The sequence below is a fragment of the Hypanus sabinus genome, chromosome 18, assembly GCF_030144855.1.
Source record: "Hypanus sabinus isolate sHypSab1 chromosome 18, sHypSab1.hap1, whole genome shotgun sequence".
Taxonomy (NCBI): Eukaryota; Metazoa; Chordata; class Chondrichthyes; order Myliobatiformes; family Dasyatidae; genus Hypanus; species Hypanus sabinus.
Genome location: NC_082723.1, coordinates 48,008,705 through 48,036,134, shown reverse-complemented (window position 1 = coordinate 48,036,134; position 27,430 = coordinate 48,008,705). Strand labels below are relative to the sequence as shown.

General features: G+C 40.9%; 1 protein-coding gene across 2 annotated transcripts in view; it reads left to right on the top strand.

Annotated features, from left to right (window-relative positions):
• The window catches only part of brinp1 (bone morphogenetic protein/retinoic acid inducible neural-specific 1), a 417,096-nt gene that overhangs the window by 284,004 nt on the left and 105,662 nt on the right, over positions 1 to 27,430 (top strand). For both annotated transcript variants that reach the window (XM_059994295.1, XM_059994296.1), the window contains exon 3: positions 852 to 1,042. In XM_059994295.1, the coding sequence (XP_059850278.1) occupies positions 852 to 1,042 (191 nt within the window). The remainder of the gene's footprint in view (positions 1 to 851; positions 1,043 to 27,430) is intronic.

Below are 27,430 nucleotides of genomic sequence, written 5' to 3'. Positions count from 1 at the left end.
GTGAGATCACCTTCGCCATAATGCATGCAACGGTTCAAGAAGCTTCCTGATAGGCAAATGGGGATAGGTAATAAATGCCAGACTTGCTATCAAGCCCGTATTTTTAAAATTAATTGAAGAAAAAGCTTGGATTTTATGGTTGTAATGGTGAAAATATCCACTGTATTGGTATTGTGAAGCTAATGTCATTTTTTGCATTAGCAGTGGTGTACCTAAATGTGTAGGTTCAGAGTCTGGAACACCTGAATCCTCTCCAGGTTGCACTGTTTGACTTCTTCTGGAAATCTGTAAATAGATTTTACTATTCTACAAACCACTTTTTTACAGTCGACCCTGTAAAACTGCCCAATGGGTAACTAAATTTTGAACAGCTTGTACAACAGGATAAATGCCATCCGCCTTTCTGACCTTGGTAAAGGCAATCGTCTGAAATTCTGTCACACAGAAGATTTCTTTGCTAAAATAAACCAAAATTATTTGCTAACTTGGTTTCTTAGAAGTTAACTTTTGACAAGCCAGTATTTGTAAGATGGAATCACTATTTTTACCTCTGTGCAAAATACATATTTTAAATGATTTGTGTTTAAAATATTTAAATGCAACCAGGTTTTTTCCCACTAAGGTTGAAATCTTCAACATGTTCAGCCTATAAATGCAATAATTGTTATTGAATTTTGAACATCTGTAACACTTGAGTAAAATTACCATTAGCAAATTTTTGCATTTCCATGCTACAACTATCACTGCCTCTTCAAATGTCAGTTGAGATGGTCATGTTTTCATTGTTCAGCCTAAAGAGAAGGAGCGTATTTGCTGGGGTTATTTTGACCTTTCTAATGTTGTTATTGCAGAGAGTTTGCACGATGGAAGGTGAGAAATACTGCAGTCGAGAGGAGGGACCTAATCCGGAATCCTATCCCACTGATGCCTGAATTCCAAAGAAGCATTCGTTTGCTTGGAAGAAGGCCTTCAACCCAGCAAGTGATTGACACCATTATCCGAAAGTACGGAACACATGTCCTGTCATCTGCAGTCCTTGGAGGTGAGCTGATACAGTTACTTACGTTGCCTTTTGTGTGTTCTTTCATGAAGGAGCACGGTGGCCTAGAAATTAAATCAACTGGAGATGTTTACTTCAGCCACATGTAAGTGTAAATGTACTTAATAGTGTGCAAAACACAGTGACGTTCATTTCCAGGTTGCTTTGCAACACTTTAAAATTCAGCTGACCACTTCATGGCTTCTGTTCCACTTGCACATCTGTTGTTATTCTCACCCCAGGTTTGCATCCTGTTACTTATTTCCAGATGATACAGGAGGAACGAGGCTCGCCCATTTCAGGCTCTTGGGAAAAACAGCCTTTGTAACAGATTGGGATTGTGAGCCCACAAAGAAATTCTCATACTGAGCTTATCCCTTGAGGTGCCTTCACAGCAAGACTGAGCTAACCTTTCTCTGTGGTCCAATGAGATACCCAACACTTCATCATTCACCAGTCTTCCTAAGCTATTTGATCTCTCAAATATCTCATTAGTTTAAACCTCTATCCAATGGGCCCCTTGAGGTGTTCTGAGTTTGTATGTTCTCCCTGTGACTGTGTGGGTTTCCTCTGGGTGCTCTGGTTTCCTCTCAAAGACGTTCTAGTTGGTAGGTTAATTTCTCATTGTAAATTATCCCATGATTAGGATTAAATTGGGGGATTGCTGGCCAGTGTGGCTTGAAGGGCTTTTTCCACACTGTATCTCAATCATCCAAGGAGACACCAAACCTATGTTACCTGATTGTTTGACCTTCTGATTGTTTGCTTAACCCAGGTCCCTGGTCCATAAGGACTTTGAAGCAAATAACACAACTCCTGAAGCCCTGAAAAAATAACTTTTCTGGTTACTTACCTGATTGCTAATCTAATGCAAGGCACTGATTGTGCCTTTGGCCACTGGCCCATGAAGATTTTATGTTAAAGGGGCAGCATTATTGTCCAGGCTAAAAAATGAAAACTGTAAACTGGAGCTTGTGCACTGGGACAATGAAGTTTCTCCCTAGTCACCCAGCTGCAGTGTCGATAGATTTTGACTTTCCTTTATCATTGCAGGATCAAAATTCCTGGTAATCCTTGCATAACCCACTCCATGAGAACACATTTGCTTCGCAGAGTACAGTGGCTGAGCAAGGCAACCTAATGAATCATTTACAAGGGAGCTGGAGTTGTGCAATAAATCCTGGGCTTGCTACTGACACTCATAACCCAAAAATTAATTAAAAATATTATTTTCTGGCTGGAGCTAGCATTGAATTCTATTAATGTAATGGATTTTCTTTCTGAATATATTACTTGAATTTTAAAAATGTAACGATTTTTATTTGGGTAATTGCTTCCACAGGGGTTAATGGGTCTTGTTGGTTTATTAGATTTACTCTGTCCTTGTGATTTGGTTTCTTAAGCAAGCTTTGCAGTTTAATAATCACATCCAGCATTCATATGCAGGTTAGAATGAACAAACTTTTCCAAGTTCAAAATTTTGAAATATTTAATTTGCGAGAGAAATTTGCAGCCAGGAAAGGAGTGGATGAAAATCAATCAAATGCAGAAGCTGAAGCTGAAAGGGGACAGAAGAGGAAAGGGAGCAGGAGTTTATGAAAGGGATGACTGTGGCAAAAGCTGTCAGCGGTTCACCTTGGAAATGACTAAAATTAATTAGGTGCCATATCTGTAGTGTTATGGACCAGGGGACACAGTGAATCAATAAACTGTCAATGCACTCTACCTATGCTCAGGTGCTGGTAAATTCATTAATAAGTGATTTTAAGATTGTTCTCTGACTGCTATTGTTATGATCCAGCAACAATGAATATATAATTGAGACAGGTTTTTTTATAACAAATAAAACATTTATTAAACACTGTTAAAAAAAAACCCAAAAGTAAACAAACAACTAACTTAACCGGAATTCAGCTGCGATATGACAGCTCGAACAGTTCTTAAAGTGAGAAATGCGAACTCAGTTCTTTATAGTTTTGCAAAAAAAAGTCCAAAATGATTTACAGTCAGTTAGGAGAGACTTCCCTTGAAGTAAAAAATTCTCTTAAGTGACATTACTGCTGATCCCAGCCAAAGTATGCTTTGCCGAAGGGTTTACGGTTGAAGGAAGTAAAACGGCTTGAAGGCAAAACTCTGCGTCCAACTCTTTTTGCTGTCAGAAATGCAGGAGCTATCTTGGAGACAAGTTACTAATTCCTTGTGTGAAGATTAAATAAGGTCAAACTTGCTTTATAGCCGACAACACAACTTACCTTGATTCTTCAGCTTCCCAAACTTAGATAAATCTTCACTCTCTGAATGGACTTTAACTGGCAGTGATTTTCAGAACTGCCAGCACAACGATTCTTACAGTAGAAATTAAAACTCCACTTTTAAAATGAAACTGTGTCATAAAATCAAATACACAGCAGAACAGAGTCACTGACGACTTAAGCCATGAAACTGACCCTGCATCACAGGGAGGGGTTCTCCTTTTATACCCTGTTGGAAAAAACTATCACATGACCTCTCACTGGCGGGAAAATTACGTCACACCACCATCACAAGACCATTACATCATGGTCATGTGACAGTCACAAGATACCCACGGGTACATAACACTATTAAAATCAAAGGCAATTAGAGAACAATCTTAAATGCACTTGTGAAAATGTCTCTGTCAGATTTTCAAGAGAGATTCCTATTAAAAACAAAGACAATTTCTCTTGAAAATCTGACAGAGATGTTTTTTGGTGAAATCAGATCAGTGACAGCAGTGGTGCAGAGATAGTTGATCAAAATAGATCTGCTCATGGGAACAGCTTACCTTTTAGTCTGTAGAGGAAGAAATTTTTTAAAAAAAGGAATCATAATCCTAACTTGTAGCTTATAAGTCTTCGAGAACAACTTCAATGAAGCCAGAAGATTTTTGATGAATTGAGCACAATCAGTAGTTAAGCAGACTGGTGACATAGAAGTCTTCATCTCCAATCCTTAAGTGTCCTCAGTAACATGAAGAGCTTTCGATTTGTTATCTTATCAATTCAAACTGGTATATCCCTGATCATCCCTGACTGCATTTTGTAAAGATCCAAAATGCTGTATCTTGAGACTGTAACCAAAAGGAATTATCTGTTGGTTATGCTGACTGCCTAACATTTGTTTTCACTGACTTTGGTAAAAACTGCAGATTTGGAGCTAGGTATTCTTGGTGCCCTCTACACTGATGCCAATGCCACGCTGGTGTCAAAGGGCAAATTTATTCCCCGGTATCCCAAAGTTTAAATCTATGTAATTCACTATGTGACACTTTTCAAGGTGAGGTACTGTATTCCATACTTTAAATTATATTTGGCCACAGTACTTTGATGGGGACGACCAATGTTTTTGTATGATCTGGAATTTCTGTTTCCAGAAGCACATGGACTAAAGCAAGTTCTGACTTATTATAGTGCACCAAACTGTTTTCCTGACACCATATGGGTGTTCTATCCTGTGGGTCAGGACACATTCGGAATGTTTCCGTTAAGTAATTACAAAACCCATTCAACTCATGATAGTGTAGCAGTTAGCGTAACACTGCTGCAGTTCCAGCAATCACTAATCGGAGTTCAATTTCCATTGCTGCCTATAAGGAGTTTGTATGTTCTCCTCATGACTACATAGATTTCCTCGAGGTGCTCTGGTTTCCTCCCACACTCCAAAGATGAACAAATAGGATCAGTAAACTGTGAGTTTGGTGAGAGTTGCAGGCTGCCCAGCACAATCCCCGCTGATTTGATTTGACACAACCGATGTATTTCACTGTACGTTTCGATGTACATGTGACAAATTAAGTTAAATCTTTTTCATCATTAAAACTAATGAGCTTTTGCTTTACTTCAAACCTCTGAATTACACTTTGCTCAAAACTGTTCATTATTCTCCAATGATCATAAATCTCAAGCAAATAATGAATAATATGGGCTACTAAGGGATGAATTTTCAGGACTGGAACTGAACTTTTGATTTCTCAGTTGAGGGGTTCAGAATTTAGTGCTGCTGCTGCTGCTGCAGTACTCTAGGGACCCTGGTTCAACCCTGACTTTGGGTTCTGTACATGTCGAGTTTAGATGATCTCTCCGTGTTCATGTGCCTTTCCCTATGGCTGCTCCCATTTGAAAGATATGCTGATTGTTTTTTTGGCCATGGCAACTTATAGCTTCATGTAGGCCAATGGCCCAAGGATCGAAGGAGAAAGCTGATGAGCATGCGAGGGACAATAAGTTGCAGGTGAACAGGATATGGGGATTGGTACGAATGGCTTCACTCTGGAACCAGCAGGGATGTAATAGGCTGAGTTCAAGTCAAGTTTATTGTCATTTAATTATATTCACGTATACTGTCAAATAAAGCGTTTCACTGAACCAGGGTGTAAAACACTATAGTATACATAACACACGTAACACATAACAACTCATGAAAGTAAGTAAGAAATCTACAGATGTATTATACATAAATAAACAAACTGAAGTGCATAAATTAAATATTGTAAGGTAGGGAACAAATTTACCAGTGACACTTTGAATGCGAAGTGGCAAGGAGTAAAGCATAATGGCCCGAGGGAAGAAACTGTTCCCCATCCTGACCGTTCTTGTTTATGTGCATCAGAGTCTCCTGCCTGATGGTAGAAATTCAAGGAGGATGCTGGATGAATGGTTGGGATCCTCAATAATATTGAGGGCTCTGCGTATGCAGCACTCCAGATAAATGTCCCCGACAAATGGTAGTGAGACCACTATGGTCCTCTCAGCTGCTCTCACAGGCTTTTGTAGGGATTTCCTGTCTGATGTTCAGCTGCTCCGATACCAGATGAAGATGCAACTTGTCAGGATGCTCCCAATGGTGGTCCTGTAAAAGGCATTTGAGGGGCGCCTTGCTTTCCTCAATCTCCATAGGAAAGGACGAACTGCAGTGCCTTGTTCAGGGAGATGATATGAAGGGACCAGGTGAAGTCATCTGTGATGAGAACTCCCAGGAACTTAGTGCACTGAACTCTCTCTATGGAGGAGAAATGTATTCACAGAGGGGGATGGTTTATCTCCACCTTCCTGAAGCCCACAATGATTTCCTTAGTCTTCTCCACATTCAGACTTAGGTTGTTCTTCTCACACCAGTCCACAAACTGCTCCTCTCCCTCTCTGTACTCTGACTCATCATTGTTGTTGACGAGGCCAACCACTGTGTGTCATCCACAAACTTGATAACACAGTATGAGCTGAATCCTGTGACACAGTCATGCATCAGCGGTATGAATAGCAGTTGTCTCCTCTGTTATTATAAGATAGGATTGTCATGCTAACCATGATTTTATCTGATACTTTGGAGTCACAAAATCTTAGAAAATTCTAAGTTTTACTGCTCTCCCTCTTCGACTCAGAGACACCGGATTTTGGGGATTTAAATAAAAATGATGATACATGGAGATCAGATGATTTGCTAGAAATTTAAACCTTTCAAACCCAATACAAGCAATGTCGTTCAGGCAATGCAATGACCATTTGCACAACAGTGGACTTTGCTTTTTTTTTGATATAATTATATTTCTTGTTAAAATTGTGCTTAATTTGTGTTTATTTTGTGAATGTTGCTTATTTGTGCATATGACAATAAATTTGACTTTGACTTTTGTCCCATGCAGCAGGTTGGTTCTTTAAATAATATAATCAAGTTTTACATCTTATATATTTAGACTGCTTCTCAGGCTTAACAAGTTTCCAGAGATCTTCCTCTCTGCTTGTCACAGGGACATCCTCTCAATTCATTAAAAGGCCTTCACTGGGACCACTGCTCAGACCCTCACTAAATTCCAGCCACCTTCTCTTACTTGAATAGAGCCCCCTCTAGCGTAGAATAGGCCGTCTGGCCCTTCGAGCCATGCCACACAGCAATCCCCCCAATTTAACCCCAGTCTAATCACAGGACAATTTACAATGACCAAATAACCTACCAACCAGTACTTCTTTGGAATTCTTTCATTGGAATGAGGGAGGAAACCTGAGCACCCAGATGAAGTCCACGAGGTCAGGGGGAGGACATACAAACTCCTTGCAGGCAACAGCGAGAATTGAACCCCAGTTCACCTGTACTTGTAAAGTGTTGTGCTAGCCTCTATTCTACACGGTATCTCAATAAATAAATCTAAGTAAAATTGATCCATGATATCTGTGCTTACCATGATGCCAATCTAAATTAACCCTACAAGCCTGTACATGGTCCACATCCATAAGACCATAAGCAGAATTAGGCCATTTGGCCCATCAGGTCTGCTCTGCTGGTTTGTCATAGCTGATCCATTTCCCTCTCAGCCCCAATCTCCTGCCTTCTCCTAGTATGTCTTCATACCCTGACAAATCAAGATTCTGTCAACTTCTGCCTCCACAGCCACCTCTGGTGACAAATTCCATAGATTTTCCACCTTCTGGTTAAAGAAATTCCTCTTCATCTCCATTCTAAATGGAAGTCCCTCTACCCTGAGGCTGTGTCCTTGGGTCCTAGAATCCCCCACCATATGAAACATCCTCTTCACTCCCACTCAATCGTGGCCTTTCAATATTTGATAGGTTTCAATAAGAGTACCCCCTCCTTTATTAATTCCAGTCAGTAGAGGCCCAAAGCCATCAATCACTCCTTATATGTTAAGTGTTTCAATCCCATAATCATTTTCATGAATCCCCTTTGAACTCTCTTGAATGTCAGCGCATCTTTTCTTTGATATTCTGGTATATTCTAGTCTTCTTGAAATGAATGCTAACATTGCATTTGCCTTCCTTATCACAGACACAACTTCACTTCCAGCAGTCTGATATCTACTCTCACCTCTCTTTTATCCTTTATATATCTGAAAAAAATTAGTATCCTCTTTAATATTATTAGCTAGCTTGTCCTCTCAATCCATCTCTTCTCTCTTTATGACATTTTTAATTGCCTTCTATTTGTTATTAAAGGTGTCCCAATCTCTAACTTCCTACTAATTTTTGCTCTATATTATGACATTACTTTGTTTTTTATATTGGCTTTGACTTACCCTGTCAGCCACGGTTGCATTAACCTATCTTTAAAATCCTTCTTCTTCTTTGGGATGTATCTATGCTGAGCCTTCCAGAATGCTCCCAGAAACCCCAACCATTGTGGTTTGGCTGTCAATCCTGCTTGTGCGCCCCTCCAATCAACTTTGGTCATCTCCACTCTCATGCCTCTGTAGTTCCCTTTACTCCACTGTAACACTGATAAATCTGACTTTTGCTTCTTCTCAAACTGCAGGATGAATTCTATCATATGATCACTGGTCCCGGAGGGTTCCTTTCCCTTAAGCTCTCTAATCAGTTCCGGTTGATTGCACCACGCCCAATCCAGAATAGCTGATCCCCTTGTAGGCTCAACCTTGCAATCTTGTAGGCATTCTACAAATTCCCCCTCTTAGGATCCAGCACCAACTTGATTTTCCCAATCTACCTGTATATTGAAATCACCATGACTATCAGAACATTACCCTTTAGACATGCATTTTCTATATCCCATTGTAATTTAGTAGTCCACATCTATGATACTGTTCAGAGGTCTGTATAAAACTCCCATCAGGGTCTTTTTACCCTTACAGTTTCTTAGTTCTACCCATAGGGATTCTCCTCCTTACAATCTTACGTCACATCTTTCTAATGATTTGATTTCACTTTTTACTAACAGACCCATGCCACTCCCTCTGTTTACCTGCCTCTCCTTTCACACTACAATGTGTGTCTTTGGATTTCAAACTCACAGCTATAATCTTCCTTCAGATTGGATTCAGTGATGCGCACAGCATCATATATGACAATCTAATTCTGCTACATGTTCATCTGCTTTATTCCATATACCATGTATATTCAAATCTTCAGTCCTGTGTTAATCAATTTTTCAATTTTGTTCCCCTTTAACATTGCAACTCATCCCGTTATCTGCAATGTTGTCCTATTATCAGCCTGTCCTTGCCAGCAGTCCCACTACATGCTGCCTCTGTATGGAAACCAGCTGCCCCATCCTGCCCCCTCCTGTTCTTATCCTCCTGAAAAATTAGTTCAAACCCTTCCAAACTGCTCTAGCAAACTTGCATGCAAGGGTATTGATCCCCCTTAGGTTCAAGTGTAACCTGGTCCTTTGTACAGGTTGTACCTTCCACAGAAGAGATCCCAATGATCCTGAAATATGAACCCCTGCCCCCTGCACCAGTTCCTCAGCCAGGCATTTATCTGTCAAATGCTCCTGTTCTATCTTCACTGGTTAGTGGTATAGGCATCAATTGAGAGATTACTACCCTGGAGCTCTTGCTTTTCACCGTTCTACCTAGCTCCCTAAAATATTTCTTCAGGACCTCCTTGGCTTCCCTACCGTTTCATTGATTCCAGTATGTACCAAGGCTTCTGGCTGTTTCCTCCCCCTATTGAGAATGTCGTGGACCCAATCCGAGACATCCCTGACTCTGGCACTTAACAAAGCAACATACTATCCAGGTGTCTCTATGGCATCCACAGAATTTTGCCTCTGTTCCTCTGACTATGGAATCTCATGTCACTGCTGCAACCCTCTCTTCTCTTGTGAGACACAGTGCCAGACTCAGTGCCATGGACCGGGTCACTGTGACTCCCAGTGGTAGGTCGTCCCCCTCAGCAGTATCCAAAATGTCATACTTACCCTTGTGGGGAACGACCACAGGGTTACTCTGTACTGGCTGTCCATTTCCCTTTCTTCTCCTGACCGTCATCCATTTACCTGCCTTCTTTTGTAATAGTGACTACCTCCCTGTAGCTGCTATTGGTCTCCCATATGAGCCAAAGGTTATCGAGCTGCAACTCCAGTTGCAGTTCTCTGAGGAGTTTCAGCTCAGTGTGGTTAACTGAGGCAGGAGACCTCCCAGAGTTCTCACTTAACACTGGCCCACTGGCAATAGTTAGTCCGCTTACCCTTATTCTTATTCATCCTTGCTAATGAATCCTGTTCGCTGATTGAGGGCAGTTCAAACTCTGAAAACTGCTATGAAGCACTGGTTTTTCAATATTCTTCTCACACACCCGTCCACTGATTGGGCGCAATTGAGACTCCAAAAACTGCCGCAAAGTGCTGCTTTGCTCATCTTCAATCACAGACCTGTGTGAAGTCGTCTCTTCTTCTCGCGCTCCCATTCACTGATTGGGTGCAATTCAGATTCCGTAAAGCAGTGACAAAGAGCTGCTTTTTTAATCTTCAATCATGGAGCTGTGTGAAGTCACTTCTTCTCGTGGTGATGTTCTCTGATTGGGTGCAATTCAAGCTCCCTCCACACCCTGCCTGTTCATGTGCCTTTCTAAATGCCACTTAAATGTTGCTGTTGTTTCTACCTCCCTCGCTCAGGTTCCAGGCATCTACCACTTTCAGTGTCAAAGAAATGTAAATCCCCTTTAAACTCCCCCCCCCCCTCACCTGTGAGAGCTATGCTCTCTAGTACTGACAATTCCATACAGCAAGATCGACTATTTACTCTGTCCATGCCTCTCATCACTTTTTATACTGCCAATAGGTTGTCTCTTAGCCTCTGACACTCAAGAGAAAACAATCCAAATTTGTCCGACTCTCTTTAGAGATCATACTAATCCAAGCAATATCTAAGTGAGCCTGCTCTTCAACTTTTCCAAATTTTCTGTGTCTCCTATAGTGGGGTGACTAGAATTGCACACAGTTGTCCAACAGTGCCCAAACCAAAGCTTCATGCAGCTACAACATTAACTGTGTACACAGCAGCCCAACTGATGAAGGCAAGTATGGCTTAAGCCCTTGTTACCACCCTGTCTATGTGTGCTACCACTTTCAATGAGCTGTGAACTTGCACCCAAGATTCATACATCATTGCTATGAAGGGTCCTGCCATTTACTGTGTACTTAACCTCCCAGAGTACCATACCTCACAATTATCTGTATTAAACTCAATCTGCTATTTCTCTGCTCACATATATCCAACTGAGTTCTTTGACAACCTTTCTATCTACAACTTTGTAAGAATTTGTGCTGCCTATATAAACTTACTAATCAAGACACTCATCTTTATCCAGATATAGGTCGCAGGACTGACTGTTGTGGAACATTGTTAGTCACAGACCTCAAATCTGAGTAACTCCCCTTCTCCACTACCCATTGTATCCTATGGCCAAACCAATATTGATTGCAAGCTACCCACTCTCTACACATTCCAATTTTCTGGGTCAGTCATGAGGGACCTTGTCAAATGTTTTAGTGATGTCTATGAGTACAACGGCCACTACCCCACATCCTTGTCAACCCCTCAGAAAACGCACTCAGATTTGTAAGACATGCACCACAAAACCATGTCAACTATCCCTAAAAAGTCGATGCTTTTCCAGATGTTAGTAGAGACTATCACTAAGAATCTTCTCCAATAGTTCCCTAACCAGTGTTATAAGATTCTCTGGCCCACAAATGCCTGGTTTGTCTCTATTACCTTTTTTAAACAAAGGAACAATATTAGCTATCTGCTAGTCCTCAGCGATCTTGCCTGTGACTAAAGGTGCAAGGATCTCTGTAAAAATCTTTCCTGTCTCTTTCACTACCCATGAATGTATGCCATCAAGGTGTGAGATTTACTTATTTTTATACTGTTCAGGATTCCAATACCTCCTTATGTTTGATGTCAACATACCCATTCGTCCTCTTGCCAGATTGTATTCTTGCAAAGTACAGTCGATTCCAGTTAATTGGGCCTTTGATTAATTGAGGATGCCATTTATTTGGGGCAAATCTTAAAGAAGAAAAACAAATCAATAAACTAGCTGGGCCTCGCTTCATTTATTTGGGACACTGTGCCGCTTATTTGGGGCAGGAGACTGTTACTCATGGGCACTTGAGTGGCCATTAGACTCTATACCATTCTTAGAACCAACAGTGGCATCAGTTGCATATGCTAGTGTTAAGTTATCCATTTGAGCCAATGGACACCAATTCAAAAAGCCATTTTTTTTTTACATTTTGACTCAAACATTTTTGAGACCCTTACCACAAAATGATTTGACACAAGCCAAAAAGGTGGCCCTACTGAATCAAATTAAAAGCCATCCGCCTGACACCACTCATCGTCAGCTGGCAGAGATAACCAGAGTGCCATAAACCTACAACTGCACACTTGATACTTCAGCATGATAAACTGTGAAAAGAATGGACGTTATGCGAGGGATTACAGGGAACATCCCAACAACGAAAGCATGAAGGAAAGGATCCAGATGTTGAAAAGACCCTCAAATGATTTTTCATTGTAACTGGATCAGGTGTGCATGTCTGTGGACTAATATTAAAAGGCAAGTCAGAGAAGCTAGTTAAGAAGCTGGGTCATGAAGATTTTAAGGCAACAGATGGTTGGTAGTAACGTAGACACCACATTAAGTTCAAGAAAACACATGGCGAGAAAGGTATTGCTGATGCTGTAAGTGAGGAACATAGAAATCTGCAAAACTCCCTAAATTTCTTCAAAAATGTCATGCAGATGATAGCCATAATGCTGATGAAATGGGCCCTTTTTTTAGTTATGCAGCGGCAGACGGCTCCCTCTGTTACAAACAAGTAACACTATCAGGTTCAAAGAAAGCAATGGATTGAATAACTGTGTTGTGTTGGTCAAGTACATCGGGATAAAAAGAGGTTGTTGGTTATTGAGAAAAGTGCTAAACCTTATGCTTTAAGGGGATAAATGTGTTTATGGAGTAATACACTTGAACTCCTCTGCCGGTAACCATTAGGACTAATACACAGCTTTATAGTACTGTAATAATACTGGTAATCCTCTAGTTTGTTCTGTATTTTATTTAATTACATTATTTTTTACTCAGTTAAAGGGTAGTTGTTCTTTTTTATACCTTTTTAGCTATATCCATGGAACTTCGTAGGATATTTGGAGCAGCCACTTAATTCGGCCACAACTGAAATGTCCCAATTAAACGGAATCCACTAGTTGGTATAAGACCAGATGTGTCTCGCCCACTTTCTCTGGGTGTACGTATAAATTGCCTGCTTTGCCTTTCAGTCTTCTGATCCTCTTCCTATTTACCCTCTTGTTCTTAAAGCATGTATAAAATGCTTTAGTATTTTCTTTAACCCGGCTTGCCGAAAACCTTTCATGGCCCTTCTTAGTCCTTCTTAATTTCCTTTTTAAATTCCTACCTGCTTCCTTCACGGTCTTGTCCAATTTCACCTTTCTAAACCTTACATATGCTTACCTTTTTTGTCAAAATTTGCAGTATCTCCTGTTATTTAATGTTTCTAAACTTTGCCCATCTCATCTTTTTTCCCTGACATGGTCATGTTGGTGCTGAATACTGACCAAGTGGCTTTTAAGAAACTCCCACATCAGGTGTGGACCTGCTGATTATCTGCTGCTCCAGATATATTCTCCCTAACTCCTGCCTAATACTGATGTACCCTTAACATCTGCCAGAAAACAAGTCGGTCAAGAATACCATCTGCTTTGTCAAAGAGGGGGAAAGACCAACCAAACACCAGAAAGCAACCGGGTTGCTCTTCACTGCGCAGGACTGGAAGCTAAAAGCAGATCTGGGAAAACAGCTGCAGTTACCGGCCCACATTACAGAGACTACATTGCGGCCCGACATTGTGTTGTGGCCCGACTCATCGGAGCAAGTTCTAATGCTTGAGCTTACCATGCCGTGGGAAGAACGCACGGAGGAGGCCTACAGGCAGAAAAGAGCCAAGTATGAGGATCTGAAGAACGACTGCCAAAGAAGAGGCTGGAGAGCAAAGTGTTGGCCCGTGGAGGTCAGGTGTCATGGCTTTGCAGGCCAGTCACTCGGCAAAGTATACTCTGCACATGGAATCACGGGAGGGAGAAGAAGAAGACCCACTTCTTGCAGCAGAGAAAACACCAAGATGGCTCTGGATAAAGAGGGTAGATCCCTGGGTTGCTGCCAGGGTTCAGGTAGGGGTCTGATCAACCATGGTTGGGTCACCTGGGCAAAGATGTATGATGTTGAAAGACCCGAAACACCTGACAACCCCAGGTAACATCACTGATGATGTGCCCTAGCTTCGCATCATGCTGATGTTTCTGTCAGAACTAATCACTTATTCGCACCATAGTCCTGTCCATTCCTCCGAGACTTTTCTATTCATCCATTGATTAGAGGCTATTTATAGCAGTCACTTAACCCACCAATTTGAACACCTTTGGGATGAGCTCAGAAGAAATCTCTGCGGTTTTAGGAAGAACTTGATGAGAAACACACTGGAGGTCAGGAAGAAAACTGGATCATTAGAGCTGTGAAGTGACGATTCTACTAGCTGCAGCATTGTGACATCCAGTTGGCTGCGTAAATAAAATTTTCCGCATCTCACCCTTGGCTCTTTTGGCCTTGACCTTAAATTAATACTTAACTGTTGATCCAGGTTCAAATCCAGCAACAGCATTAGCAGCCTTACTCATGTGTGCCTGTAAATTCTAAATATAACAACTTTCATTTGCATGAATAAGCAGTCATTCCACATTCTACAAATTAGTAGCCTGTTTCATGTGACACGACACCCTGCGACTGTAGCAGCTAAATATAGAAACACGGAATTGTGCATCAACGTTGACAACATTTGTGTTCCCTTGTATTTCAATCAAGTCATTAATACTTGGTTCAGGCAGGAAAGTAAAATGTGGCAAGTTGCCTCAAAAGCGGCTTTCTTTAATATGCACAGTTTCCAAGAACTTGTAATTAAACCATTAGCGTGGGTGACGCTGGCAGACTAACAGTGGAAGAAGGGATGTTTAATGATACTTAGTAGGAAGGCAGGATAACACCAATCATGGCATTTCCGTTATTTGACACAAAAGGTGATAAAGAGAACAAACTTGAGCTCCTCTGAAAACATTAATTGTTTGGTATTTAACTCTGACAACAAAATAAGCAGCAGCTCCTTTGTCTTTTCTCCCTCTCAGTCTCACTCATGTGTAACCTGTCAGTGTCTGAACACTGGAGATCTGCTCACATTCAAGTTGCAAATCACACACGCAGCAGAGATTAACATATGTTTCACATTGTGTCTTATGAGTATGATTGCTAAATAAATACATATTCAGTAAATAAAATGCTTGGTCATGTTGTTGCAAATGTTGTAACTTATTGCTTGAATTCCTCAGCAATGCCTTTGAATGGAAAATCTAATAGAAGGTAGCAGATTCAGCCCAGTACATCACAGGTAAAACCCTCCCAGCCACTGAGCACATCTGCATGAAATGCTGTCATAGGAAAGCAGCATCCATCATCAGAGATCCTCACCACCCAGGTCTTTCTCTCTTCTTACACAACCATCAGATAGAAAGTATAAGAGCCTGAGGACTCGCATCACCATGTTCAAGAGCAGTTTCTACCCCTCAACCATCAGGTTCTTGAATAAAAGGGAATAACGTCCCTCACTTGCCCCATCATTGAAATCTTCCTACAATCAATGATCTCACTTGAAGGAATCTTTATCTCATTATCTCATGTTCTCATTATTTATTGCCATTGATTTATATTTGCATTTGCACAGTTTGTTGTCTTCTGCCCTCTGGTTGATCTTTCATTGATATTGTTATAGTTACTATTCTATAGATTTGCTGAGTATGCCCCAAGAAAAGATGGTGACATATATCTACTTTGATAATAAGTTCATTTTGGACTTTGTAAATAAGGCATCTAATGCACGCATGCAGCAAAATTTAGATTACATTTAGGTGTGGGTTATCAGTGGTAAGTGAAGTTTGTCCTTCTTTTCAAAATCAAAATCAGAATCAGGTTTATTATCACTAATATATGTCTAGAAATTTGTTGTTTTGTGGCAGCAGGACATTGTGCATAAAAATGTGATAAATTACAATAAGAAATACATTACTACAAAAAGAGAACAAAATTAGTGAGGTAGTATTTGTGGTTTCATTGTACATTCAGAAAACTAATAGTAGAAGGGCAGAAGCTGTTCCTAAAATATTGAGTGTGATTTTTCTGGCTCCTTGATAGCAGCAATAAGAAGAGAGAATGTCCTGGGTGTTGGTTGTCCTTAATATAGAAGTTGAAGTCATCATCTATTGAAAATTTCTTAGATAGTGGGTGGCCTCATGCCCAAGATACAGCTGGCTGAGTTTACAACCCTCTGCAGCTTTTTTTAATCCTGTGCATTGTCACCTTCATACCTACATCTGTCACACATTGCATCTACCTGCACTAGTCCCATTTACCTGCTTTGGGTCAATAGCCACCTGGTGATTCAAATACTTACATTTGGAGTACTTAAATCTGACTCCACTACTTTTTCAGACAGCGAGTTCCACCTTCTGGTTGAAAAGAGCCCCCATAAGCCTACCTTTCCCCTCAAACCTATTCCATCTTGGCTTATATATTTCCTCCATTGGAGAAAGATTCTGTCTATCTACCCATCTATCTTGCTCATAATTTTTACAAACCTCAATCAGGACATCCCTCAGCCTTCTTCCACTCCAGGTAAAACAAAAGCCAGTTTCTTGTTCTAACAGAATGCTCCATCCCAGACAACATCCTTGTTCACTCTACAGCATAGTCACACCTTGGAAATAATTTGGGAAATATGTAGCTCAGGTGGTTGGCAAGATTGGAGAACAACTTAACCCAATCATTAAACCGTCACATCTTTATTACAGACTGGTGACAGGAGCTGCATATAATTCGTACCTGCAGATGCTTAAAAGGCATTTTCCCACCTGCCTTGCTGGGTGGAAGTAGGGCTCACCAACCATGAATGCATCAGGGCACCTGAAAAGAGAGACCAAATCACATTTTATTGGCTTCATCTGTGCTGAGTTTGAAAACTAACCATTTCCACACTGAAATTCTCCTCAGTAGTTTATAAAGGGTGACATTGGTGCTGCAAACCCCTCAGATACATTGGTCTTTTAGAACCCATCCAATGTGTGTTTAGGTCATTCATCTAACTCAACAAAGGTCAGGAATGGAACTGGGGACCTCGTGTGGTTTGGTTCCATATATGTACTCTTCAAGTCATTCAGGGAGGTGGCAAATAGTTTCTAAGCTCTGGCTGAATTGCAGTTTTGGATTATGAACTGAATCAGAAGGGAAGGCAGCATAATCAAAGTTCAAAGTAAATTATCAAAGTACATATATGTCAGCACATACAACCCTGAGATTCATTTTCCTATGGGCATTCCTAGCAAATCTGTAGAATAGTAACTAAAACAGGATCAATGAAAGATCAACCAGAGTGCAGAAGACAGCAAACTATGCGAATGCAAATATAAATAAATAGCAATAAATAATGAGAACATGAGATAATGAGATAAAGAGTCCTTAAAGTGAGATCATTGACTGTGGGAACATATCAGTGATGGGGGAAGCAAGGGTAATTATCCCCTTTTTTTTAAGAACCTGATTGTCCAGGGGTAGAAACTATTCTTGAACTTGGTGGTGCGAGTCCTGAGGCTCTTGCACCTTCTACCCGATGGCAGCAGTGAGAAGAGAGCATGGTCTGGATGGGAATTTCAAACGATGGATACTGCTTTCCTATGACAGTATTTCATGTAGATGAAGTTATGCCTATCATACAGAGATGATATTGACGCCAATGAGCTTGCACTCATTTTATTTAGTGCCATTTCTTCTTATCACATACAGATTTGCAAACCTTGAGACAGGTAGAAGAAAGTGATGCTTGCCATTATCTTTTATATCTATTAAAAATTCATGATCAGTATCCCTCTGTTTATCTAAAGTCATACAGAGTAATAGGTAAGAGTGAAATCTTTGCATCAGATAATTCAAATATTTCATGGACCATTACCATTTGAATTGTGAGATAGAATCATTTCTGTTCCATAGTTCTACCCATCCACTGTATTTTTTTTCTTATTTATGAAGCACTTTCAATAATAAAACTATGTGACAAATCAACCATAAATTCCCTGATATTGACAAAAAATTCTGTCATTGGCAAGTCGGGTCGAGTTCATTTTTGCTCAGGTTGAAGATTACCCTAAAGCTGTTAAATAGAAAAAAAAATTATAATAGTGATAAATACAGAGAGAGAAGTCTTATTTGGTCTCTATAACATCTGTAGTTGGTCAATTATGGTAAAACTCCCTTAAGATTTACCATGATTGATCTGGCCCACATTTTCAATCCGATTAGTTATGTATGCTTTAATGCCAGTGCTGCCAAATTGGATAGTGGTAATGTGGCTAATCCCATTTTCCATTCTCTCATGGAGGATTCCGTTCTCAGCAGGAGGTAAAAATCACCCATTTCAAAAACCTGCAAAATTAAAAGGAGCCATTGGTTACATATAGGCTTGTCAGTCTGTTACGATATATAGGCGAGGACAAAGAAAAGATGACTGGAGTCGCTTAGCACTTAAGCGCGAGGGTACTTATTCAGTGCATCAAAAAGACAAACCTATGAACATTAGCAAATAGAAAACTGGCTATATTTATGAAAAGTTATCTGCCAGAAACACACAGTAATAGCTCCATACTTTGTGAAGTGTGAACTCTTGGCAGTTCTATATATATCGCTCCCTCCCTTCCTCCCGCTCCCCATTCCCCTCCACCTCTCTCTTCTTTCCTCCTCCCCGCACTCCCCCCTCTACTGAGAGAAATCCACCCGTTTTTTTAAGGCACCAGGACATCCCATCTTAATTACCCTTAAAGTTAACTTAAGACCACATGAACTAGAAAGTGATGCACCCCACAATGTAGTTACAATCATATTACATAATACTGTAAGCAGAAATATCTACCTTAACTGAACTACAAACAACATGTACACATTTGCACATGCCCATTACTACAGAATGCACCATAAAACCAAATATTTTGCGGGGTGGGGGGGGGAGAGAGAGAGAGATAGATTGATTGATTGATTGATTTTCTTTAAACAGACTTCGGATAGCTAGCCAGTTCTGATGTAAGGTCATCTTTGGTCTCTCCACAGATCCTCCCATATCTGCTAAGTATTGTCAGCACTTCCTGCTTCTGTTTTTATTTCCAATTTATAGTCTTGTAGTCTTTTCATTGCCTCAAGGAATCTCAGGTGAAGCAGAGGAATAGATAAGAGTATAATTGCAAGGAATTTTGCTCTTTCAGTGTGTAGGTTTCCTGTATTTCTTCCATGCCTGACACCTAAAACACCAAATACTACAGATACTGGAACTCAAGAAACAAAAATTGGAAATAATGACAGCATTCAGCATATTAGAAAGAGGAAGAGAAAAGTTAGCACCTCCATCTTCTGTCAGGACCAAGCACAACAACATCAAAATCCTTTGTTCTTCTGGCATAAGGGTAATAAAGAGGCCTGTTCTAAAGGGCATAACAGCCCTTATGTTCTTTTGAACTTCTCCACTGTTGTAAATTAATGGCTATCTGACCTTGGCCTTGGCTCATCTTTTATGTCTCTTCACCACATTTCTTGGCTCCCACATGGAACAAAATTCCGTAAAACTCAGTCTAGAATGGATTTAGTAATTTTGCCTCTACGTATCTCTGGGATAAATAATTTGAAAGATTCACAACTCTCTCAATGTACAAATGCCTCTTCATCTCTATCTTAAATAGGTGTGTATTGCTATTGAGTGATGAAGTCATATACAAACCCTTTTACTCACCAAGTTTCACTATACGTGGACTACCAATTTATACTAATCGTACATTAATCCAATTATATTCTCCCCACATTGCTATCAACTCCTCACAAGATTCTACAACTCATTTAGATACTAGGAATAATTTACAGTAGCAAATTAACATTAACCAACATGTCTTTGGGATGTTTTGGGGATCTAGAGACCTGGAGAGCACCCACATGATCACAGGTAAAACATTGAAACTCCACATAGGTAGCAGATGAAATCAGAGAAAGCCTGCGCCTGGCATACACTGTTTCATGTTTCTTTAGACTCTTAAGTGGAGCAATAAGATCACGTTGATGTTATAACTAAGAAAATGCCACAGTACATATATGGTGAACAAAGCAAAAGTGATGGTTGTTGACTTCAAGAGAGTGGGGAGCTATAACTCACCACTGAACATTAATGGTTCCTCTGTTGAGATCTGTAAGAGCACCAAATTTCTTGGTGTTCACCTGGCGGAGAATCTCACCTGGTCCCTCAACACCAGCTCCATTGCCAAGAAAGCGCAGCAGCATCTCTACTTTCTGCGAAGGCCGAGCAAAGACAATCTCTCACTCCCCCATCCTCACCACATTCTACAGAGGATGTGTCGAGAGCATCCTGACCAGCTGCATCACTGTCTGGTTCAGGAATTGCACCGTCTCAGATTGCAAGACTCTGCTGCAGCTAGTGTGGTCAGCTGAGAAGGTCATCAGGGTCTCTCTTCCTGCCATTACAGACATTTACACCACACACTGCAGCCGCAAAGCTAACAGCATTGTGAAGGACCCCTCACACCCCTCAAACAAACTCTTCTCCCTGCTGCCATCTGGCAAAAGGTACTGAAGCATTCGGGCTCTCACAACCAGACTGTGTAACAGTTTCTTTCCCCAAGCCATCAGACTCCTCAATACCCAGAGTCTAGACTGACACCTACATCATGTCCTGACGAAGGGTCTCAGCCCGAAATGTTGACAGTGCTTCTCCTTATAGATGCTGCCTGGCCTGCTGTGTTCCACCAGCATTTTGTGAGTGTTGTTTGAATTTCCAGCATCTGCAGATTTCCTCATGTTTGACCTACATCATTTATTATTATATTGAAATTTGTCCTCTACTGTGCCTATTTTCTTGTTTATTAATTAAGTATTTATTAATTAATTATTGTACTGCCCTGCACTGTTTTGTGCACTTTATGTAGTCCTGTGTAGGTCTGTAGTCTAGTGTAGTTTTGTGTTGTTTCATGTCGCATCATGTTCCTGGAGGAACGTTGTTTCGTTTTTACTGTGTACTGTACTAGCAGTTTATGATCGAAATGACAGTAAAAAGCGACTTGACTTGATTTCCTCAGAACGTTAAGGAGATTCAGCATGCCTCTGATGATCCTCAGATGCAACATAGAAAGCATCATATCTGGGTGCATCACAGCTTGATATGGCAAGTGCACTGCTGAAGGAGGCAAGAAATTGCAGAGAGTTGTGAACACAGCTCCCTGCATCATGAAAACCGGTCTCCCCTCCAATGACCATCTACACTTCCCCCTGCATTGTGAAAGCAACCAATGTAATAAAAGACCCTTCACGCCCTGGTGATTTTCTCTTCTCCCCCCTCCCGTCAGGCAGAAAATACATAAGCTTGAAAACACGCATCATCATGTTCTAAAACAGCTTCTCTAACACTCTTAGCAGACTCTTGAACAGACACACACAAAATGCCAGAGGAACTAAGCAGGCCAGGCAGATTCTATGGAAAAGCATAAACAGTCGACATTTCGGGTCAAAACCCTTCAAAGTTTTCCATCATTTTGTGTGTGTTACTTTCATTTCCAGCATCTTTCCTTTTGTTCTTGCACCTCTTGCATAACAAAAAAAACTCTTGATCACCTGCTGTGCAGGTGTTTACACCTGCCCTGTACCTCCTCCTTAACTCCCATTCAGGTCCCTAACAAGTCTTTCCAGGTGAGGCAACATTTCACCTGCGAGCCTTTTGGGGTCATCTACTGTATCCAGTGCTCCTGGTGTGGCCTCCTGAATATGGGTGAGACCCCGACCACCGCTGAGCACCTCCCCTCCGTCCGCTAGAATAAGTGGGATCTCCCAGTGGCAACCTATTTCAATTCCACTTTCCATTCCCATTCTGACATGTTAGTCCATGGCCTTCTCTACTGTCCCCATGAGGCCATACTCAGGTTGGAGGAGTAACACCTTATATTCCATTTGGATAGCCTTCAACCTGATAGCATGAACATTGATTTCTCAAACTCCTGGTAATGCCCACTTCTCTTCTCTTTCACCATTCCCATCCCCTTTTCCCTCTCTCACCTTATCTGGCCATCACCTCCCTCTGGTGCTCCTCCCCCTTTTCTTTCTTCCACTCTTCCTCTTTCTTTCTTCCTCTTCTACTAGATTCCCTTTCACCAGTCAACTTCCCAGGTCTTTACTTCACTCCTCACCCTCTCCCAGTTTCACATTGTGTTTCTTGCCTTCCCCACCCCCCCACCTTCTAAATCTGACCATTTGCCTTTTTTTTTCTCCAGTCCTGACGAAGGGTCTCAGTCAGTTGACTATGTTCTTTTCCATAGATGCTGCCTGGCCAACTTAGTTCCTCCAGCATTTTGTGTGTGTTGCTTGGATTTCCAGCATCTGCTTATTTTTTTTTTGCTTGTGATAAACTCTTGATCTCTCAGTCTGTCTCGTCATACCCCTTGTACCATACTTATATGCCTGCACTGCACTGCCTCTGTAATTGTAACAATAGATTCTGAATTCTGTTAATGTTCTGCCTTTTGTACTATCACAATGTATTTATATTTGGAATGGTCTTTCAGGATAGAAGATAAAGCAAAGCTTTTTCTCGTATCTGGTATGTGTTACTGAACAAACCAATTGCCAATTATTCTTCTAAATTTCAATTAGTATTAGTCCCTCTCTCAACCTTTCTACGTATATCAGTCCTGAATCCCGTAACGAACACAGGAAACCTTTGCTGAACTCTCCATTGTGAGCATCTTTTTCTGTATCAAAACTATATCCCCGAGGCAAAAATAAAATCTTTAATGCTTGAAATGTGAAATAGCTACAAAAGGTCGGAAATACTGGACAGGTTAGGCCACACTGGATAGAAACCAATGGGTTTTATTTTTCCGGTCAGTAATCGTTGAATCATAATTAAGAAAAGTTGGAAGTCGAACATTTTCTCACAGAAGATTGTGAACATCTGGAATTTTCTACTGCAGTGGGTTGTGAAGTTTGTATTCGTGGTGGTATTTGAAGATAAAATAAATAAATGTTAAGGAATTTGGACTGATGGGCGACTGGCAAAGAAAAGCCGATGTGGCCTGCTTCAGATCACCCATGAGTGTCTTGAATGGTGGGAGGATTTTGAGATTCCTGCTCCTCTTGTTTTGAAGCTGCTGCAGAGGAGAGAAATGGGGAGAACAGCTGGAATGATCAGACTGAGTGTTGGAAAGACTGAATGGCACATGGTGACAGTGCTGCTGAGAGGGGGTGGGATTCTTCTTAATTACAGCAGATTTAAATGGTAGGTAGGGTAATTGGCCATTGTAAATGATCTGAAGAGTGTCGGGGAGTGACAGAATTGCATGATAAGTGGGGGAAAGAGGGTTGATAAAACAGGGGAGATTAAATGGGATTAATGTACTGGGATGCTCAATGCTGCTGGTGAAACATGGCAACAGGTTACAGACAGCTTACAAAATTTCTAAATGTACTTCTTCTGAGCTACTCTTACTGCAATCTGCAGCCCTGTAATTTTCGTTTAAGTAACATAGTTTTGAACTCTCTCAAAGAACTAGCCATTTCATAATCTTCTGAAGGACTTGGCAGACTTAACTCTCAAGCATGCAGGTATGGCACCATTAAGTGAACAAAGGTACATCACCATGGCCAAAAGACAAGGGAGGAGGAGAGGACTCCCAAGCCGGACTGAAAAGAATGGGTATGAAGTTTCCTTTATGCAGTAACTTATTAGTAAATGTAAAGTCTATGGAGAAGAAGACTGAGAACCTAAGGGTAAGACTGCTGTCTCAGAAGGAAATGAGGAACTGCTGCGTTCTGTGTTTCACCGGAACATAGCTCACTCCAGGCACACCGGATTCGGAGATCACACCTAGGGCTTCTCAATACACTAAATGAACCAGGCTGCTGATTCAGAGGGGGCAAAAAGTGGGGTCTGTGATTCATGATAATCTCTTGGTGGTGCTCAGATGCAGCAATATTGTTGCACTCTTGTTCCCCAACCTGGAACATCTAATAATTAAGTCCCAATCATTCTACTCACTGAGAGAGTTCTCCATGATCCAGGCCACATTTTACAAACTGCCAAAGAGATGCCAAACACCAAACAAGAAACAGCCTATCTAATGCTTTTCAAATCCTTGTTGGGGACTTCAATGAGGCTTGTTTGAAGAAATCTCTGTCCAATTATCATCATCTTATAACCTGCAGTATCAGGGATCTCAATACACTCTACCATTGCAAACCTACAATTAGGAATGCCTACCTTTCCATGCTTAGACTGTATTTTGCGAAGTCTGGTTACCTGGCTGTCCTCCTAACTGCACACAGGCAGAGGCTAAAGAGCAAAGCTCCAGAAGAAAGGACAATGAAGAGCTGGTCATGAGAGGCTGAGGAATGGCTACAGGTTTGCTTTGAGTTGTTAGACTGAGCCATGTTCAAGGACTCATAACAGGATCTGAACAAATACAATTGTCAAGACTATATTTAAACAATCATAGATGAATGTGTCCAGACAAAATAATAGTCTTCCCCAACCAGAAGCCTTGGATGAACTATGAAATCCACATACAGCTGAGGGCCAGGTCAGTAGCATTCAGGGTGACCAAGTGTAATACAAGAGGTCCAGGTACAATCTCCAGAAAGCTGACTGATGTGAAGAGACAGTTCCGGACCTATCTTGAAACACAGATGGATGCTTGACAGCTGTAGCAGGGCTTGAATCCTCCCATCTCTTACAAAGGGAAACCAAATGACACAGCTAACAACCAGATTTCCTCCCAGATGAGTTCAGTGTCTCTTATGCTTGCTTTGACTGTCAAATCATGGAGACAACTTCACAAATTCCCACAGCCCCTAATATCGGTCTCTGAGGCTGAAGTCAGAGCATCCTTCAGGAGGGAGAACCCACAAAATGTATGCAGCTCAGACAGAGTATATGGCTGAGTACTAAAGATTTGTGCTGATCAAGTGGCTGCAGTGTTCAAGGATTTGTTTAACCTCTTACTTTGGGAATCTGAGGTACCCACCTGGTTCAACTCCAGTGCCTAAAAAGAAAGTCATAACCTGCCTCAATGACTATTGTCAAGTGGCACTTACATCCACTATGATGAACTACTTTGAGAGGTTGGTGATGAACATATCAACTCCTGTCTGGGAAGTGACTTGAATCCACTTGAATTTGCCTTCTGACTCAACAGGTCAACAGCAGATGCCATTTCATTGGCTCTTCACTCAAACCCTGGAACATCTGGACAGCAAAGATGCTCTTTATTGACCACAGTTCAGCCTTCAATCCCATTATCCCCTCAAAACTAATCAAAAAACTTGATCCTCAATACCTCATTGTGCAACTAGATCCTTAATTTCCTCAGTTGCAGGCCCCAATCTGTTCAGATTCATCTCTACAGGCACATCACATTGTGTGCTTAGCCCTCTGTTCTATTCACTTTATACTTATGACTCTGAGGCTAAGTACAGCTCCAATGCCATATTTAAGTATGAGGATGACACAATGCTGTTAGCCAATTCAAAGGAGTTGACAAATCAACGTATAGGAGAGAGATTGAAAATTTGGTTGAGTTGTACCACATTAACAACCTCTTACTCAAGGTCAGCAAGACCAAGGAGCTGATAATTCAGGAGGAGGAAACCTCCTGAAGTCAATAATCAGGAGGAGAGCATGTTCTCTTCTCACCACCGCAGTTAGGAAGAAGATACAGGAGCCTTAGGACCCACACCACCAGGTTCAGGAACTGTTAGTATCCCTCAACCATTAGGCTCTTTAACCAGAAGGGATAACTTCTTTTCTTTCTTTTTAAATCTTTTTATTAGTTTTAAACAAACATAAATGAAACATGAATACAAAATGTTTGAGAGTACATAATTAATAGTTTAAATAGACATTCAGATATGTAATAATAAAAATATATAACCTCTCAAACTCAGAACATTAATGAACAAAGAAGTAAAAAGAGAAAAAAAAGAAACCCCCCCCCCAAAAAAAAAGAGAAAAAAAAGGGATAACTTCAGTCAACTTCACTCGCCCTATCACTGAATTGTTCCCACAACCTATGGACTTACTTTCAAGGATTCATCTCATATTCATGATATTTATTGCTAATTCATTATTTTATTATTTCTTTGTTTCTTTCTTTTTGCAGTTGCACATCGTTTGTTTATCCGTCCTGTTGGGTGTGGTCAGTAATTGATTCTATTATGTTTCTTATATGTGGTGTGAATGCCTGCAAAGAAAAGGGCAGCATGGTAGCGTAGTGGCTAGCATAACACTTTACAGCACCAGCGATGTGGGTTCAATTCCTGTCACTGCTGCAAGAAGTTCTCCCAGGGACCACACGGGTTTCCTCCAGGGCTCCGGGTTGCCTCCACTGTCCAAAGATGTACTATTTGGTAGGTTAATTGTTCATTATAAATTATCCCGTGATTAGGATTAAATTTGGGGAACACTCAAGGAACCGGAAGGGCCTACTCCCCATTGTACTCAATCAATCAGTAAAATAATCTCAGGGATGCATATGTTGACATTGATAATAAGTTTATTTTCAACTTTGAACATGAACTCCGATGATCAGCAGTAAGTCAAGGAGCTTATTTGTTTATTATATGACTTATTGGAGGGAGATTTATGATAAACAAGAACAGACAAAAGTGAATTGTGCAATGATAAATGATAAAACACCATGGTTGCTAGTAAACTGAAATGAAAAAGAAGTGCTGTAAATGGCCAACAGTTCAGGCAGCATTTGTGGAGAGAGAAGTACTGAGTTAACATTACAGATACATGATCTCCCTTCAGAAGCAGCTTGTTCTTAGACAAACTGAAAAGACCAGTTACCTGAAATTGTTGAATTCAATGCTAGATAAGGTACTGTTTCTTGAGGTTGTTGCGCTTCATTGGAACAGCAAAATAAGGCAAATACTGAGAAGTCAGAAAGGCAGTGGTATGGAGAATTAACCTGAAGATAACTGGTCATCTCAGGATCTTCCTTGTGGACAACACAAAACAGTAACCCAAACTGCTTTTAGTTTCTCCAGTGTAGAAGATAACCTCATCATGAGCACCAAACAGCCATGATCTCAGAATTGCGGTGCAGGCTCAAAGGGCCGAAAGGTCTACTTCTGCACCTATTGTCTATTGTCAAATGCAGCACAGTAGATTGAAAGAAATGGAACTGAATCACTGCTTCAGTTGGAAGGAATTTATGGGTCCCAGATGGTGGGGAGGGAACAAAATGAAGTGACAAGTGTTGCTCCTCCTGTTGCTGCATTGGGAAAATGCCATGAAAAAGGGAGTGTTTGTTGGTGGAGACAGTGAGTGGGTCTGGAGCATCACGGTGCATGGAATTCTTTCTGTTGTTCTTTCACCTCTCATCTGCTTCTTTTCCTGAATACCTTCAATTACATCTTTAGCTTTGTGATTATTTTGTGAGTGTAATGGATTGTATTTCTATAA